Source organism: Enoplosus armatus, chromosome 9 (genome assembly GCF_043641665.1).
Source record: "Enoplosus armatus isolate fEnoArm2 chromosome 9, fEnoArm2.hap1, whole genome shotgun sequence".
Lineage (NCBI taxonomy): Eukaryota > Metazoa > Chordata > Actinopteri > Centrarchiformes > Enoplosidae > Enoplosus > Enoplosus armatus.
Genome location: NC_092188.1, coordinates 9,137,427 through 9,152,920, shown reverse-complemented (window position 1 = coordinate 9,152,920; position 15,494 = coordinate 9,137,427). Strand labels below are relative to the sequence as shown.

Here is a 15,494-nt window from a genome sequence, read left to right as displayed (position 1 = left end):
GATGATGATTTATGTCTTGGTGGTGTTAATGTTTCGCATCATCTGACTGAAACATAGCAGTGCTGAAATGATCTGAACTTGTGTCTCCCTCCCTGCCTGCAGAACCAGAAGCCTACCTCAGAAGAGATCCTGCTGATCGCCGAGCAGCTCAACATGGAGAAGGAGGTGATCCGGGTCTGGTTCTGCAACCGCCGGCAGAAAGAGAAACGCATCAATCCGTCCAGTGCCACCCCTCCCCTGCCCAGCCAGCCCCCCACTGCCCCACCAACGCACAAACCGCCCTGCTACAGCCCCCACATGGTAAATATCCACTTGTTACACTTGTTAGTTTAATGGACACAAATGCATCACAGTCCTCTCAGTATGTTTCCTGTGTGTATTTTCATGAATGGGTGTTTTTTCAGCTGTCTGTACTTTCAGAAACCCGAATCTGTCTCTCTCTCTCTCTGCCAGATGTCCAGCCAGCTGTCGCAGGCTGTGACCAGTCTCAGCACAACAGTGACCACCATGTCCCCCGTCTGCCCCCTGACTTCCAGCCTCACCTCCACCCACCCCTCCCTCAGCTCCGCACCCTCCCCAGTGACTCCTCCGCCCCCTCCCCGCAGCACGGCCAGTCCAGCCACTCCCAGCCACAGCACACTCAACCTCAACACAGGGTAAGAGACAATAGACCACCTGGGATTCCCCCGTCAGTTACTTCACAGCGTTTACAGTCAGGATTAATGAGGGGTTTTAAAGCGTTGGTTCATGCAGACAGGTTTACCACTTACCTTTAGGGATATCTAGTCATTCAGATAGTTTTCGTTTCATTTGGCCGAGTTTTAAGATATCTGTCTGTAATTGGGGCCAGTGTGCTTCAACAGAAGTGCTTGCCAGATGGTCAAACAGCTTACCGAAACCCACTCCCCCCACACCTTTCTGACGTTGGAATGAGGGGGCAGCGTCTGACAATATCTATAACTGTCTGAAACTGACAATCCAACATTCACGCCCACTTCATTCAGCCATTGACCAGGTGTGAGGAGGTGGGAAAGTTGGGAGGGTTTGAACCTCCTTTTTCATTCTTTACACAACAATTTCTGCCACTTTTCACATGTACAAATGAGTGCAACCTCCAGGAGAGGCTGTCAATTATTGTCCCTCTCTATGACTTTTCACCCCACCCTCCAGTGTGGCCGTTGTGAACAACTATAAACACATTAGCTTTTCAATGTGCTTGGACAACTTGTCGAATAATCTTTTTGAGCAAATTTGGGTGAATTGACCCTTGGTTTTCTTTCACCTGAATCATAATATTTATTAAAAGATCTGTTTCTCTGTCTGTGGTGGCCACCGCAATCGAATACATTTAGACAAAACATTTAAACACACATAACACACCCTACAGCTACACACAACCACACATTTCCATAAACATAACCCCCATGAATACTGCACTGCACCATGCTCGGTTCACCTGCAGTTTGTAGTTAATTGGTTGATACAGTACACACACACACACACACACACACACACACACACACACAGTGATTGTTTGTGCACACACACACTGATGTCTCAACATTTATAACCCTGTGTGTGTTTGTGTGTGTGTGGTTCTTGTGTTCACAGCTTATGGCGTATGGGTAAAAAGAACGGTGACATGTCAAACTACATCACCGATTTTGCTGCAAACTTGAGGTGAATGTGACAGAGACACACAATAAACTGCAACACACTTTTGTTTAGTGCAGAATGCTGTGTTCTTGTATCGAATCCTTTAACATAAATGCATAGTTGATGAGAGTTTTGGTGTAACATTTTCCAAGATGTTGTGTTTCTTTCCGCATTTCTAACCTCTTGTTTACAGCCAACTGTCAGCTAACTACTGCTCTCTACATGTGCAGGGCTGAATTTGCCCTCTGCTTGTCCTTGCTGCTAAACCTGCTTTTTTTTCTCACCTTTTTCTCCTCTGCCTGTCTGTGTCCGTATATATGCTTGCACATGTATGGTGCTGTGTGTGTGTGTGTGTGTGTGTGTGTGTGTGTGTGTGTGTGTGTGTGTGCGTGTGTGTGTGTGTGTGTGTGTGTGTGACACAACAGGAACACTGTGATGGGAGTTAACACAGGGATGAACCAAGCCCTACTAGGTAACAATCCCCTGGCCACTATCCAAGGTGTGTGTGAGAAAGAGAGAAATGGGTTTATTTCAGGAGAAACTTAGCATCAGCACCCCTGATAAACAATATAATTTAGAGGTCCAGGCTGAGGTGGAGGTTATTATTTAATTACTGGAAAGTTCTTAGGGTCACATAATATATAAAACTACCCAGAAGGGAGTTTTTGTGTTCAGCACACTGAGACAATACAATACATTTCCCTCCTCTCAAACCTTTGTCTCTCATACACTCCTACACACACACATAAATGCTCAAGATCATCCACATACAGTACACGACACATCCCCTCTCACACACCTTCCTACACTTGAGAACAATACCAGAATAGCACAGGAGAAAAAATACAGTTCAATCCTGCAGAAATGACCACAAACCAGTCCCGACCACCGTCAGCAGAGCTAATTTTTAATCATACTTTGTGGTGTGAGGGTGAGAAGGGGGGGTAGATGTATTAAAAACAGAAGTGTGATGATGAGTAATACAGTTATGCATGGTAGGTGAATCAAATCGCACGGCAAGACTACAGACTGGAGACATGGATGAATAGGCAGCCGAGGGTTTTTTGCTCTTCCACGGTACGAAGCAGCTAAGACAGAGAGTTGTAAAGAGGATGAATGACTTATTTCTCATATGTTGCCACTGACATCCATTAATCCATCCCATCAAGTGTCTGTTTGTGACGATGGTTACATTGATGTGTGAAGTTTTTGCATGTGCGTCTCTGGTGTCTCACTCAGACTCTAGCCTGTCATCTCTTCATTTCATCACCATAAAAACAACGCAGATGAAAACGCTGTTGTTGGGGATGTTTCTTGCGCTTCATTTAGTTGTTTTGATGCTTTTATTTATTTTTATTTGAATATGTGCACCAAATAATGGACACGATGACATAAAACGTTGAAACCATCAACTTTAAATATCAAGTTTTGGAGTCTCAAAGCAAGTGCTCCATTTTGGACTCACCATTTCACTTTGATGCACAGCACTGGCACACCAAGAGATCGATCTCTGAGGAGGCAGAAATAACAGTTTCTTCACCACCAAGTAGCCTCAACAGCACCCACAAGACGTTTTGAGCTTTGAGTAGTAGGGGTGCTTAATGCTTTTTCTCCAATGTAAAAAAGAATCTGTTTTGCTGTTGCTATGCAGTCACAAACATGTGTTCATATGTAGCATTTTGTGTGTGAAAGAAGTGCTGCTCACAGCCAATCATCAACCTTGTTTCCATAACAACAGACCACTCATGTCAGCTTACCTGTTGCTGTACTCTATCACGCACAAGATTAGCTTGCAGATATTAGAGAATATTCAGTTATTACAACACGCTTTTCATCTCTATTGGCACAGAGTTGTAATTGTGTTTTTTTGAGGAAAGTTAAACATTTCCCAACCGTAAACTAACATGCAGCACTTTCTACCTCATGGCCGCTCTCTGTGCTTTCCATTTAAAAGAGGTGGTGACGGTTGTTCTCCACCTACTTCTGCTGAATGCAACAAGTTTAGACACTTTCTGCGGCTTGGCTCTGTACTGTAGGAAATTATTAACTTGAGTAGTGGTAGATGAGGAAGCCCAATAGAGAGTTGATAGACCAAAAATATAGATTAAAACACTTACTAATCAACAACTCAAAAGCACTGAATATTATACAAATACAAACTTTACTACATGAATGGTGGCAGCATGTTTTCCTCTTAGAAAGGAAGTCTGAAGGAAGAGGAGTAGGGACGATAAATTTAAACCAAAAGTCTATCTGAGAAGGAGGTGGAAGAACTATTTTGCCAAAAATGCCAAATAATACCAGAAAACAAAAATTTAAAAAAGTTGATTTGAAATACTGTAAAAGTGGAAAATGCTTTTAACTCTTTTCTCTTTTCTCTCCCTCCCTCAGCTCTAGCAGCCAGTGGTGGCCAGCTGCCTCTTTCCAGTCTTGAGGGGGGCAGTAAGATAATGTTGGGGGCCTCTGGGGGCCACGGGGGCCTCCCCTCCTCCCTCTTCCTCAACCACCCCGCCCTCCTCCACATGGGCCAGAACCCCGGCGCTGGACTGATCAGCGCCGCCATAGCCAAAGCCTCCCAGCCCTCCCCCTTCCCCTCGGCCAGCAGCATCAGCCCCACCCCCTGCTCCCCCTCCCCCTGCTCCAGCCCCGCCTCTTCCTGCTCCTCCAGCGAAATGGCACACAGCCCACCCTCTCTGGGCGGAGCCAAGATTGAGTGACCGCACCAAGGGCCAATCAGAGAGGAGGAGGAAGGAGGAAACGAGAACCTCACCTTTCACACCAAAGCTATCTCTTTCTCTCTCTTGCGCTCTTCTTCCGTTATTTTTTTCGCAATGGCTCTCTCTCTCTCTCTCTCTCTCCCAGTCTTTCGATGCCAAAAATACACAGAATGAAAGAGGAGAGAGGGAGGGAAAGAAGTGAAAGAGGGGAGAAGGGGGGGGAGGGGAAGATTGAAACCAAAAATCTTAATCTATCCAAACAGGTGGGGAGGAGGCAACGTGGGACCTTTTTGTCAATAACGCGTGATATCGACATGGCGCCTCTCCACTCTTTCTCTCTGAAGGAAAACAAACCAATGACTCTTTAACAAAGAGACGGAAGAGACGGCAGAGATGCATGTCGGAGTGCATAAACCAAAAATGACAAAAGATAACTTTACTATGTGACAAAGGAATGGCGGCAAGGACAAAAAAAATGGAGGACTGTGCTTACGTTTTCCTTTTTTTTATCATTTCGAAAAGCTGCGGGTCTGAAGGAAGAGGAGTAGGGAGGATAAGTTTAAACCAAAAATTTACCTGAGGAGGAGGCGGAGGAGGAATACACAATGACAAAAAAAAAAAAAAAACGACAACCATACCAAAATCCCAAATACCAAAAACCAAAAATACGGAGAGAAAAGCTTTATTCAAAGGACGTGTAAATACTGAAGCTATCCAGGACCAGGTCTCTACTGCTACTGCTACTCACATACAAACACACACACACACACACATCAAGAGCAAATCCATCCTGCCATCGACTCATACTGTCTGTCAGCTCATGTGTCTCTCATAGGTTTTCATGCTAGATATTTTGGATAATTTTGTAAAAGATTGTTACCGTGTGTGTACACTGAGTGAAGAGCTCACGTATGAATGATTGCCAGTACTACTGTACCTTCATGTGTTAGTCTCTTTACCTACCTCTGGTTCTAAGAGCATAGAATAGCTTTCCTCTCTCCTTTTTATTTCAGATTTCCCTGACAGAGGCTTGTTATTCAGTATCTATTTTTTACACTTTGAGAAGTACAGTTGGGATTTGTTATTTGATTATTTATTAGTGTCATTTTACAATCCAGCTCCTATTTATTGTTGCAGCTTTTTTTTAGTGTTAGCCTTTGGGGTTTGAATCATCATCAGTGTCATCATCATAGTCTTCTTCATCCACATTTGTGTTGTCAACGTGCATTCTTTTGTTGTTTTTAATGTGACTACTCTGCTAAGAAGAGATGACGAAGGTGAAATGATGCTCGTTTCAGTCCTCACCAAGTGCCATAGATCCAAAATAGAGTTGGCACACTGCGAGTTGATTTCAAGGTGTGAATGAGTTTATTAAGACCTAAACATGTGGCATTTTGTGCTCTTAATCAGACCACTTTTTCCTTACTCTTAAAGACTAACCCATTATCGGTGACTCCATGGCTAAATGAACATGCCCTGGAAACTTCACACACTGAAAATGACGTTTGTTAAGAGTAGCGACCACTTTGAAAGTATGAAATAGGGCTGTGATTGGAGATTTGAAGTAATAACTGTTGAGACTGAAGGCTAAATAAGTCAATAAAGCCAAGTTTAGTCACAGTCAGCTCTCATTCCTGCCTCGTCAATCAGCATAGACGCCCCGACACCTGTCTGTCTAGACATGTTTACTGATATTTGTCTGTTTCCATCATCACTCCATCAATCACATTTCACTGTCATTTTCCACCTCAGACTGCCATTAATTCTCAAATGGAAACCAAAGCATTCTCAAGGCTGTCTCAAGCTCTTCTTAAAGAGCCTCAGCCAAGACATATGAACACAATAAAGACACAGAGGGAAAGGGGGGGCGGGGGCTGAGAACAGGACGTTATCCACTGGAAGCCCCCCTGGTGTAATCCCCTCCACCTGACCTGTCCAAAAACCCGCGGGGGAAGCTTTATTTAGGGAACTGATCCTTTACTCTGAACCCCCTGAAAGAAGGGTACACTTGGACAGGCGAAGGAGGGACACACTGTAGTGCAGGGGAGCAGGCGTCACACTTTTTGTAAGAGGATACCAAAAATAAACCCAAACCAAAAAAAAAAACAACCACAACCCAAGGAATGACAGAAGCAAACCAAAAAGAACCCTAACCAAATGTGGCTGGAGGGAGGAGGGGAGGAGGACAAAGTGCAGGTGTTGAAAGAAGTGAAGCATCTCTCTGTCTGTCTGTCTGTCTGTCTGTCTGTCTGTCTGTCAGCATTAGGGCTGCAGCATTCGCCCCACTCTGAAACTGTGTAGCATGGATGGAGCAATGGATGGACAGGCAGATAGACAGGCGAGCAAACGAAGGACAGACAATTCCTCCCCTCCCCTGCCTCTCACTCTCTCCAGCTCAGCTCTCTGGTCCTGGATGGAGCTAAACGCAAATGACCTCACTGAACTGAAATCTTCTAAAAAAAAATCTGTTTTTATTTTTCTGTTGATTGGTTCTGATTGTTTTATCTCTGCTGTGTCTCTTGATGCCGTTTTATGTACTGTACTTTAGTGCTTATTACTCATTTGGAATAACGTACTCGCTTACTTACTACAAGAGCTCCTTATTTTTTTCGTAGTCGTGCTAGAGATTTTTATCAGGTGGTTGGAAAAAATACTGTGAAAATTTAGCTTCCAGATTTTTATTAGATAAAGAAACAGACTGTCTTGGCAGAAAAAAAGACACACACAAAAAGCCAAAAACAGAGAGTTGAATAGCAAACCTTAAAAATGCCAAACCAAATACTTAACCAAACCAAACACAGTAGAGAGGAACAGGAACTGCCTTCTCTGCACGAGGGCACAGAAATGGGTTAAAGTCAATTTGTCTGAGGTAAAACTGTGCGTTATTCTGTTTGTAAGTGTTTATGGGAGGCCAAATGGTTTAAAAAAAAAAAAAAAGGAAACATGAATAGGGTCTGCAGTGATGTCTTGTCATTAACTTTGACCTCAGCAACATAATACACAAATACAGAACAATACACACAGTAGCGGCCTCAGGCAAGTTGACGGTTTGAGAGTTGGACGTAAACATATCCAAAGAATATTTGGTTTGATCCACACCAGAATAAAGAACAGTCGACACACGCAAGAATCGTTTCACGAACCAAACTTTAGATGTGGGGTTTGCACCATGAAGGTGAAACCTTTTCTCCACATTGACTCTTAGACGGAATGTATCTGTTAGTGCTTCTATAGATTTTGTAGAAAAAAGATCTATGTTCTACTGCTTACTTATCGCTAATGTATTAAAAAGAAAAAAACATACAAAAAAGACTTTGAGAAAAAAAAAGAACCTAAAAAAACATTGATGATAATAACTTGATTTTAGACCAAAAATTTAAACTATCTCTCTTTGGACTTTTTGTTTCTCCTTATTAACGATGATTTAGACTTTTGATTGTACTATTTATTCAGGGTAGGGTTGATTAATTTGCTTGTTATCTTTTTTGCCTTGCTATTTATTTGTTAATTTATTTCTAGAGGTGCTTTTTTCATATTCTGAGATGTATTTGTGATGGATAATTTTTTTTTTGCCCCCTGCTGAAGTTCTTTAAACCAAATAATACCAGAAATGCAACCACGGGTCCTGTGGGGACTTAATATGAGAATATGGCTGACTGGATGGTCAGCCATAAAGATATTCTCCTCTTCACTGAGACGACTCTCCTCTTAAAGGAGGAGTGTAGTGAGAGGCAGCACTGTGTGAACGAACACCTCATAACTTAGACTTTTCAAGGGGAAAAAATTAATTCAGCTTTCTGGACAGACACATGCCTTTGTGATGCATAAATATAAAAGTATAAACATGATTTCTGCGTGAAAAACTGCCTGAGTTACAGCATGAGGTTTTCTTTGAGACACAGTGCTGCTTCTGTTCTCTATCAGCTTTACAGCTACACAACCAAAAACACAAAAGAAGAAGATCAACTGGGGCAAACTGTTTTTTTACATGATAGAGAGAAAAGGAGGCCGAGAGGAGAGAAGAGGGTGATTTTGGATTCCCAGCCGTAAATCGCCCTCTAACTTCTCACTTTGTCTCCGTCTCTTCCTCAGCTTTCTGTCTCTTTTCATTTCCACTTTTCTATAAGTTGGTTTCAACTTTTTTCTTCATCCACTGTAGGATGTAAAAGAGAGATAGTTCATCATATACCTCATATTCTTTGATGATAAACCAAATAGATGAATGCTTTAAAATGCGGGGTTTAAGTGGGTATCAGGGTACCGGGATGGTACGCGTGGACAGTGTGTTGGTGTGGGCCGGGAGCAGACACAGTAAGGCTAGGTCAGAGGTCAAAGGTCGTTGTCCTAATGGAGGTAAACATAGAGGTTTGGGATTGATCTGCAAAGTAACAGATCATCAAATAGATTGCATTTTTTTCTCCATGAGATTCAGAAGGTGCCATTTAAGGTCAAAGGGCCGCACTGGTTCATGCTCCGGTCTGCACACACACTTTGTCCCCCTGGAACCCCCCCCCCCCCCCACCCCCCCACCGCTGTCTGTGTTGAGCTTTGAACACAGCCCTCTCCTCATATCTGACCCTCACTGCTTCCTCCCTGTCAAACACGGACTGTGGGTTTAAAGCTGCTCTTTGGCACAGATCTAGGATCAAATCTGGATCAATTTTTGGCTTAAAAAAGCTTCGTGCCTCAGAGCAACTTTGTCACCAAGGTCGCCAAGCCTTCTCTCGCCTTTAGGTCTTCATTGCCTGATGAGGGGCCATATTGACCAGTTGATGTCCACGTGTATCAGGGAGCGCCGCAGGGCAGGTAGCTGGGGAAAGGCTGAGACCGGGGGTTGCTAGGTGACACATACAGACACTCGGTGTGTGTTGTGATGCTGGTAGTTGGAAGGAGAGGTGTTCGTGTGTTGTTTTGCTCTCTCTGTCTCTCTGTGAATTCACGAAATGTAAGCAGAAGTGGTTACTGCGTCACTCTTTTGTGAACCTCAGGGTTTGAGGGACCAGGTGTAAAGTGTAGATCTCTGTGGTGGGGATACCCCCCTTAGTGAATGATACCAAAGTCAATGCCCTGCCATGGGATCACGCACGATGCACACACTCCCTAAAATCCTGATGTCCACCCGAGTGTTCAGAAACTCCACTTTCCTCCATTTGCCTCATAGATTCATTAGTGTTTCTCTCTCCACACGATCACATAGTCTCTACAGGCAAGACAGACTGAGATGTAACTTAACAACAGCATCTATAAAAGAAGCTTTAAACGAATACCCTAACCTTTTGGGAAAACGGTTATTTATTTTCTTGATAAGAGTTAGATGAGAGGATCGATACCACTCTCACGTCTGTGAGGTAAATATGAAGCTACAGCCAGCAGCGAGTGGGGACGACAAGACTCCAGGAAGTCATGGCCAAGAAATAGTTTCAGCTCCCAACACAACCAAATTGTCGTTTTTACAATTAGGTTTTTGCACTGTGTAAACTAACATGTAACATCTCAATTACTTTAGAAGTGCTGGTAGGTGGATTTCATTACCTGTGGACTGTAGTGGTTGTCCATGAATGAATCTTTAACACTATCTTCAAACCAAACTGACTATATTGAGTCAGTAGCTCCCCTCACTGGTAACTGAGAGCACTGAGTGTTTTTAGCCCGGCCTTGACTCACAGCATGTTACTGCCTGGTGACAGGCTCACTGAAAGACACTGAAAGCCACATAAAAGATTATGATGTGATAACTATATTGCAAAAAAAAGTGTCTGCTGAGCTATTAACCTTAAAAACAGAGCTTGTATAGAGCTAGTTTTGTACAGAACTGAAAGTAACAACCAGCAACAGGCTGAACTTAGCACTGCAAATGAAGTGGCTTAGCTTGGGAAACATCAATTGGAACGAAACTATTTAAATCAGAAAAGTGATTCATGATTTCCACCTCATTTGGACAGAGCCAGACTAGCTGTTCCCCCCTGTTTCCAGTCTTTATGCTAAGCTAACAGTATTTACAGTACAAATGTGAGAGTGGTATCTATCTTCTCATCTTAACTCTTGGCAAGAAAGCAAATAAGCGTGTTTCCCAAAATGTCAAACTATTTCTTTAAAATGCAAGAATCAATGTTTGAAATTGATTGAAACCGTGTCAAGATAAGAAAAGAAAAAATCTGTTAGAAAGCAAATATCTCTGGACACGAAGGCTTGAGAGATGTGATTGTTGTCGGAGAACGAGAGACACAGCGAGCAGAGCAAAGAAAACAACAACAATAACAACAAGCAAGCGGCTTCTTCTTCCTCCACCCACTCTCATCCACACATTCACGCTCTTCCTCTCTTTCATCCCTTTTTTCTTCTCTCTCTCTCTCTCTCTCTCTCCTCTACAATACAGCTTTAGTCCAAAGGTTTCTCCAGCAACACAAGCAAAGTGAGTCAGATGTTAAAGAAATAAAACCAAAGAGCTCTAACGTGACCTTCTCTTCAACACAAAGCCTCTACTGCACCGCTTCACCTCTCTCTCTCTATCCATCTGTCCCTCCCTGTCTGCTCTCCATTAACTCCTCTGTCACCTAGCGAGCCGGCCTTTGAAGTGTTAACCTCAGCTATCCAAAGGGGAATAATAATAATGATAATTAAGATGATGATAATGAAATGTATATTTTTAAGTATTTGTCATTGGAAAATTAATCTTAAGCTTCTCATAATTATGATGATCATGATGATGATGACGATGACGACGACGACGATGATGATGATGATGATGATGATGATGATAATGAAGTTTCTCTTGGTATCTTTGTAGCTGTTCTGATCCTTCTTAAGTTCTTGTCCTTTCTGCTCGTGCTGCCAGAGAGTACTGCTTAACTCCCATCAGCCCTCTCTCACCTCCCCCCCCCCCCCCCCCCCTTTTCATTTGGTTTACCCGATGTTTGGTCCTAACGTCTACCTGTCTGACCCTAACCCCTGGATGTTTGTCTATGCCTGTGTGTGTGTGTGTGTGTGTGTGTGTGTGTGTGTGAGAAAGAGTGAGCTGTCAAACATTGACGAGGGGAAGTTTTAAAATTTTCTCTGGAAGTGGTTTCTTGTTGTTAGCTGTTAAAGAGGGGAGGGCTTCAGTCCAATACATTTCCACCTGCAAACGGGCGTGTGTGTGCGTGACGGGGTGGGGTGTGGGACAGACAGGTGTGGTTTGCTGCAGCAATTCGCAAAAAAAAAAAAAAATAGACTCGTTGTTCTTTGAACAACAACAAGCCCCCACACACGACCTGTCAACTGTAACGTACTGTTTGCCAACTTCCTAATACATGTAGCTTTAATTCCCTGTGACAGTCAGCTTGTTTCCTTGTTGTGTGAGTGTGTACGTGGGTGTGTGTGTGTGTGTGTGTGTGTGTGTGTGCAGGTATGGTTCTATTGCCATCACTCCTCCCTTTGTGTCTTCCATCCTTCCCCGTCCTCCCCTTCCCAAACCCCAATTTACCTCTCTGCCCCCCCCCCCCCCCCCCCCCCACACTTCTTCTCCCTTGTGGTAGCAAGTTAGCCTTTTAGTGTATTTATCTTGAAAACCAAAAAAAAGAAGAAAAATAACTCTACTTGTTCATTGTACAGTGTTGTTCATTTTAAGTCATTTTTGTAACTGAAAGTGTTTCATTCATCCAAATAAAACAGGAGACAAAAACTGTACAGATGACCCCCCTCCCCTCTCGCTGCCTCTTGTCTTGGTTCTTTGTCTTTTTTTTTTTTTTATCGAGCTCTATTCTGTGAATCCATTTTCATCTTGAATCACAGGTCTGACTTGGTTTCATCTCTGAAACAGGAAATGTGCCTCAACTTGTCATGCTGCTTTTTAACCAGACGAGGGTGCTGTTAGACTTGATATCTTTCCCAACAGAGGCGAGATCAGCCTTAATTCTGGGCTGATACTTCTGTTGCTCTTTGACCCTCTCAGTTATTGTTCATTAATTGATATCTAATTGGACGATAAAAACAGGAATGAATGCAGGATTTTACAAATGAATAAATGAATCCATAAATAAATAGATTACAAGTAAGTATTTCATTAATTGATATGTATTTGGTCAATAAAAAGAATAATTATATGAATACATTTACATTACAAGAATTTACCAGTTCTTGGAGGGTGGAGAGGAGGGTTATGTCAAACGCTGCTGAAATGTCCAGCAGGATGATGACGGAAGAGAGAGAGGCTCCTCTTGCAGTGTGGAGTTCCTCTGTGACGGCAAGGACAGTCTCAGTTGGGTGACCTGCTTTGAAACCAGACTTGTGGGGGTCAAGAAGGTTGTTCTGGTGGAGATATGTAGAAAAGTTGAGTGAAGACGGCACGCTCAAGAAAGAAATTGGAAGAAGAAAGAAAGTTATAATCAGTTTATCATTTAGGTCAGTGGTCGGTCATTAGTTGCAGCCCTGCTAAGTTACAAACAAATAATGTACTTTTTAAACTTACATGTCACTATTTGTTACTGATTCTTAATGATATGTGTATCCTTTACACACATTGTGTTGTACAACTAATAATACGTTGAGCTTGTTGTGTTGAACTCTGGGTCAAAATAACCATATTTTAGGGCTGAAACTAGCAATTATGTTTATTATCGATCAATCTGCTGATTATTTTTCATCACAATTTCTTTTGTTTTGTCTTGGTTTGATTTTCATAGTTTACGGGACGGGATACAAGACCAGGAAAAGTAACAAAACGACTTAACAATTATTCAACAAATCATTGCAACACCAAATATATTAGTTTGGGTAAAAAAACGGCAGTAATATAGAAAATATTTAACCCTGTGTTAGTGTTAACATAAGATAGAGCTTTATTTAGCGGCACTACAATTTACCTCGGGATAAATAAAGATCTATCTTATCTTAACTAACACTGGGTCAAAACAACCCACTGTCTTGGGTTTGACTTGTGACTGGTGACCTCAGTGATCTTCTACTCAGTATTGTATTGGTGCTATATTGATCCAAACAGGATCAATTCTAAACCGGCGATTTTAGACACTTTGAGTGAGAGGAAGTCATGTAGGCGATCACTGCAAAGTCTCAGAGTTTATATCATCTTCATCTCTCCCTCCATTTATTTTCTCTCAGCTGAGTCAGGGGACATCTGCTAATTGACAAACAGAATCGCAATCGTTTGGCCTTCTCCTCTCATCCAGAAGTATATGTGTTTGTCTCTCTGTCTGACTGTTTTTGTCGTCTCCTTCCACATTCACCTCCTCCTCCTCCTCCTCCTCGCCCTCCCTCTCTTGTTAACTGCCTCTCCTTCAGTCTGTCTCCCTCTCCCTCCTCCTGCACCCCCCTGCTGTGTGGCACAGTAGGTGGATGATTAGGTAGGATGCTGGAGTGTGTAAGTGTGACAGCTTTCAGACACCCACCTCCGAGTTGAGTCACGGATGGCGGTGGTGAGCATGTGATCCTATCACCAGGGTGACTCGGGTAGATCTGTGTTGCTGTGGTGTCGCATCGATATGTAATATTTGTTCTTTTCCAAAATGTAGCCATTTTGGAGATATCTGTCGTTCACATTGATATATATCTATAATCCAAATTGTTTATTCATTACATATAGTCAATGTTGGAATGTAACTAAGTACATATACTCAAGTACTTAAGCACACATTTGAAGTACTTGTACTTCATATCCATTTTATATTACTTTATATTTCTAATCGACTACATTTCGGATGGAAATATTGTACTTTTTACTCGACTACATTTATTTAACAACAGTATAAAAAAATAATCAAAATTAGCTCCACCTCAACCCACTGCAACAACAAAATAAAAATGACATATTAATGCATCAGTATTAATAATCCACTAATATAACATGCATAGGGTTCAGGGCCAGTTTTCCGCATAATGAGTACTTTTACTTTTGATACTTAAAAGTACATTTAGCTGTTAGTACTTCTGTACTTTTACTTATGTAAAGTGTTTTTACATTGTAATGTTGTTACTTTTACTTAAGTAAAAGATCTGAGCAGGACCAGACACCATAAAGAATTAAGATGTTTCATATTTTATATTTAAATAAAAACATAACATGTCTAAAAAATACTAAATCCCCCAAAACAACTATCATGGAAGTATTTATTTGTAAAAACTCAGGTGGAGCTTTAAGGTTCATTCTTGACATTTGAAATAGTCGATTCTTAACTCAAAGTCCGATTTCTGTCTTTCAGCCACATACTTCTTCCAATTCACATACTTAAATTCAGGTTGATGTGTTTTTTTTCAGTAAGATGTATCATACTCTCTACATTTTTCTTCCAAAATTAGATAATCACAAGTGCTTTTCTTAGACCAAATGTTGTTGCTATGTAACAGCACCGAGTCAAAATGTCATAGTATCTCCAGACAGTTATTAAAGGAGGGAGCAAATTATTTGCTGTGGCACTGATGGGCATCATAACTTTCTGTGTGCCATTGTTGCAGCACTAAATGTTTGACATCATCTTAGAAATGATGCCCGTGAAGTCACTCTCCATGACTGTAAAGCCACACTGAGGCATGAGGCGGGTAACTGGAGAGCAACATATCTGGTTAGGTGAGGAGTCAGTTAACACAGTAGTAATTCTATTGGCTTTGGATGTAAAGGTGGAATTGGGTAGGAATAAGGCATCACTGTGTCAGTGGTACGAGACGACAGAGTACCAGCTGTCAGTTTAACCAGGAACACTGCCAGTGTGTGTGTGTGCGTGTGTGTGCGTGTGTGTGTGTGTGTGTGTGTGTGTGTTATTGGTGCCAGTGAGAGACAGTGCCAGCGGTGAAGTGCCACTAGACAGATCTGGTTTCCCTCCCTGAGCAGCAGTGTGTCTGTGTGTTTTGTTGTGTAAGTTACAGTGTTGTGTGTTTTGTGTGTCAGTATAAGCTACTGTTTTCTCGGCCGTTGACCTCCTGCCCTCTACCAAAGCCACACATGGATAGAGTATTGGTGTAAAGTGCTAAAGTGCTTACCGAGAAAATTGTTCAGGTAGGAGTAGCTCACTGAAAAAAACTGTCATTTTAATTTTTGAATGATTGGGATTTATTTTAGTCTGGTCCCTGCAAATACTTCAGCTGGTAAAAAAAAAAGTTGTTTATGAGGGGCGTTCATAACAAGACAGAAAG

The 15,494-nt window shown here is 42.1% G+C and overlaps 1 protein-coding gene across 2 annotated transcripts in view; it reads left to right on the top strand.

Moving 5' to 3' along the window:
• The window catches only part of pou2f2b (POU class 2 homeobox 2b), a 36,902-nt gene extending 32,529 nt beyond the window's left edge, over positions 1–4,373 (top strand). The window contains exons 12-16 of one of the 2 annotated variants that reach the window (XM_070911893.1): positions 103–300; positions 454–656; positions 1,612–1,680; positions 2,082–2,155; positions 4,048–4,373. In XM_070911893.1, coding sequence (XP_070767994.1) covers positions 103–300; positions 454–656; positions 1,612–1,680; positions 2,082–2,155; positions 4,048–4,373 — 870 coding nt within the window. Of the gene's footprint in view, positions 1–102; positions 301–453; positions 661–1,611; positions 1,681–2,081; positions 2,156–4,047 lie in introns of those variants that run through there. The other variant, XM_070911894.1, reaches the window with a different exon arrangement.
• Positions 4,374–15,494: the final 11,121 nt, after the last annotated feature.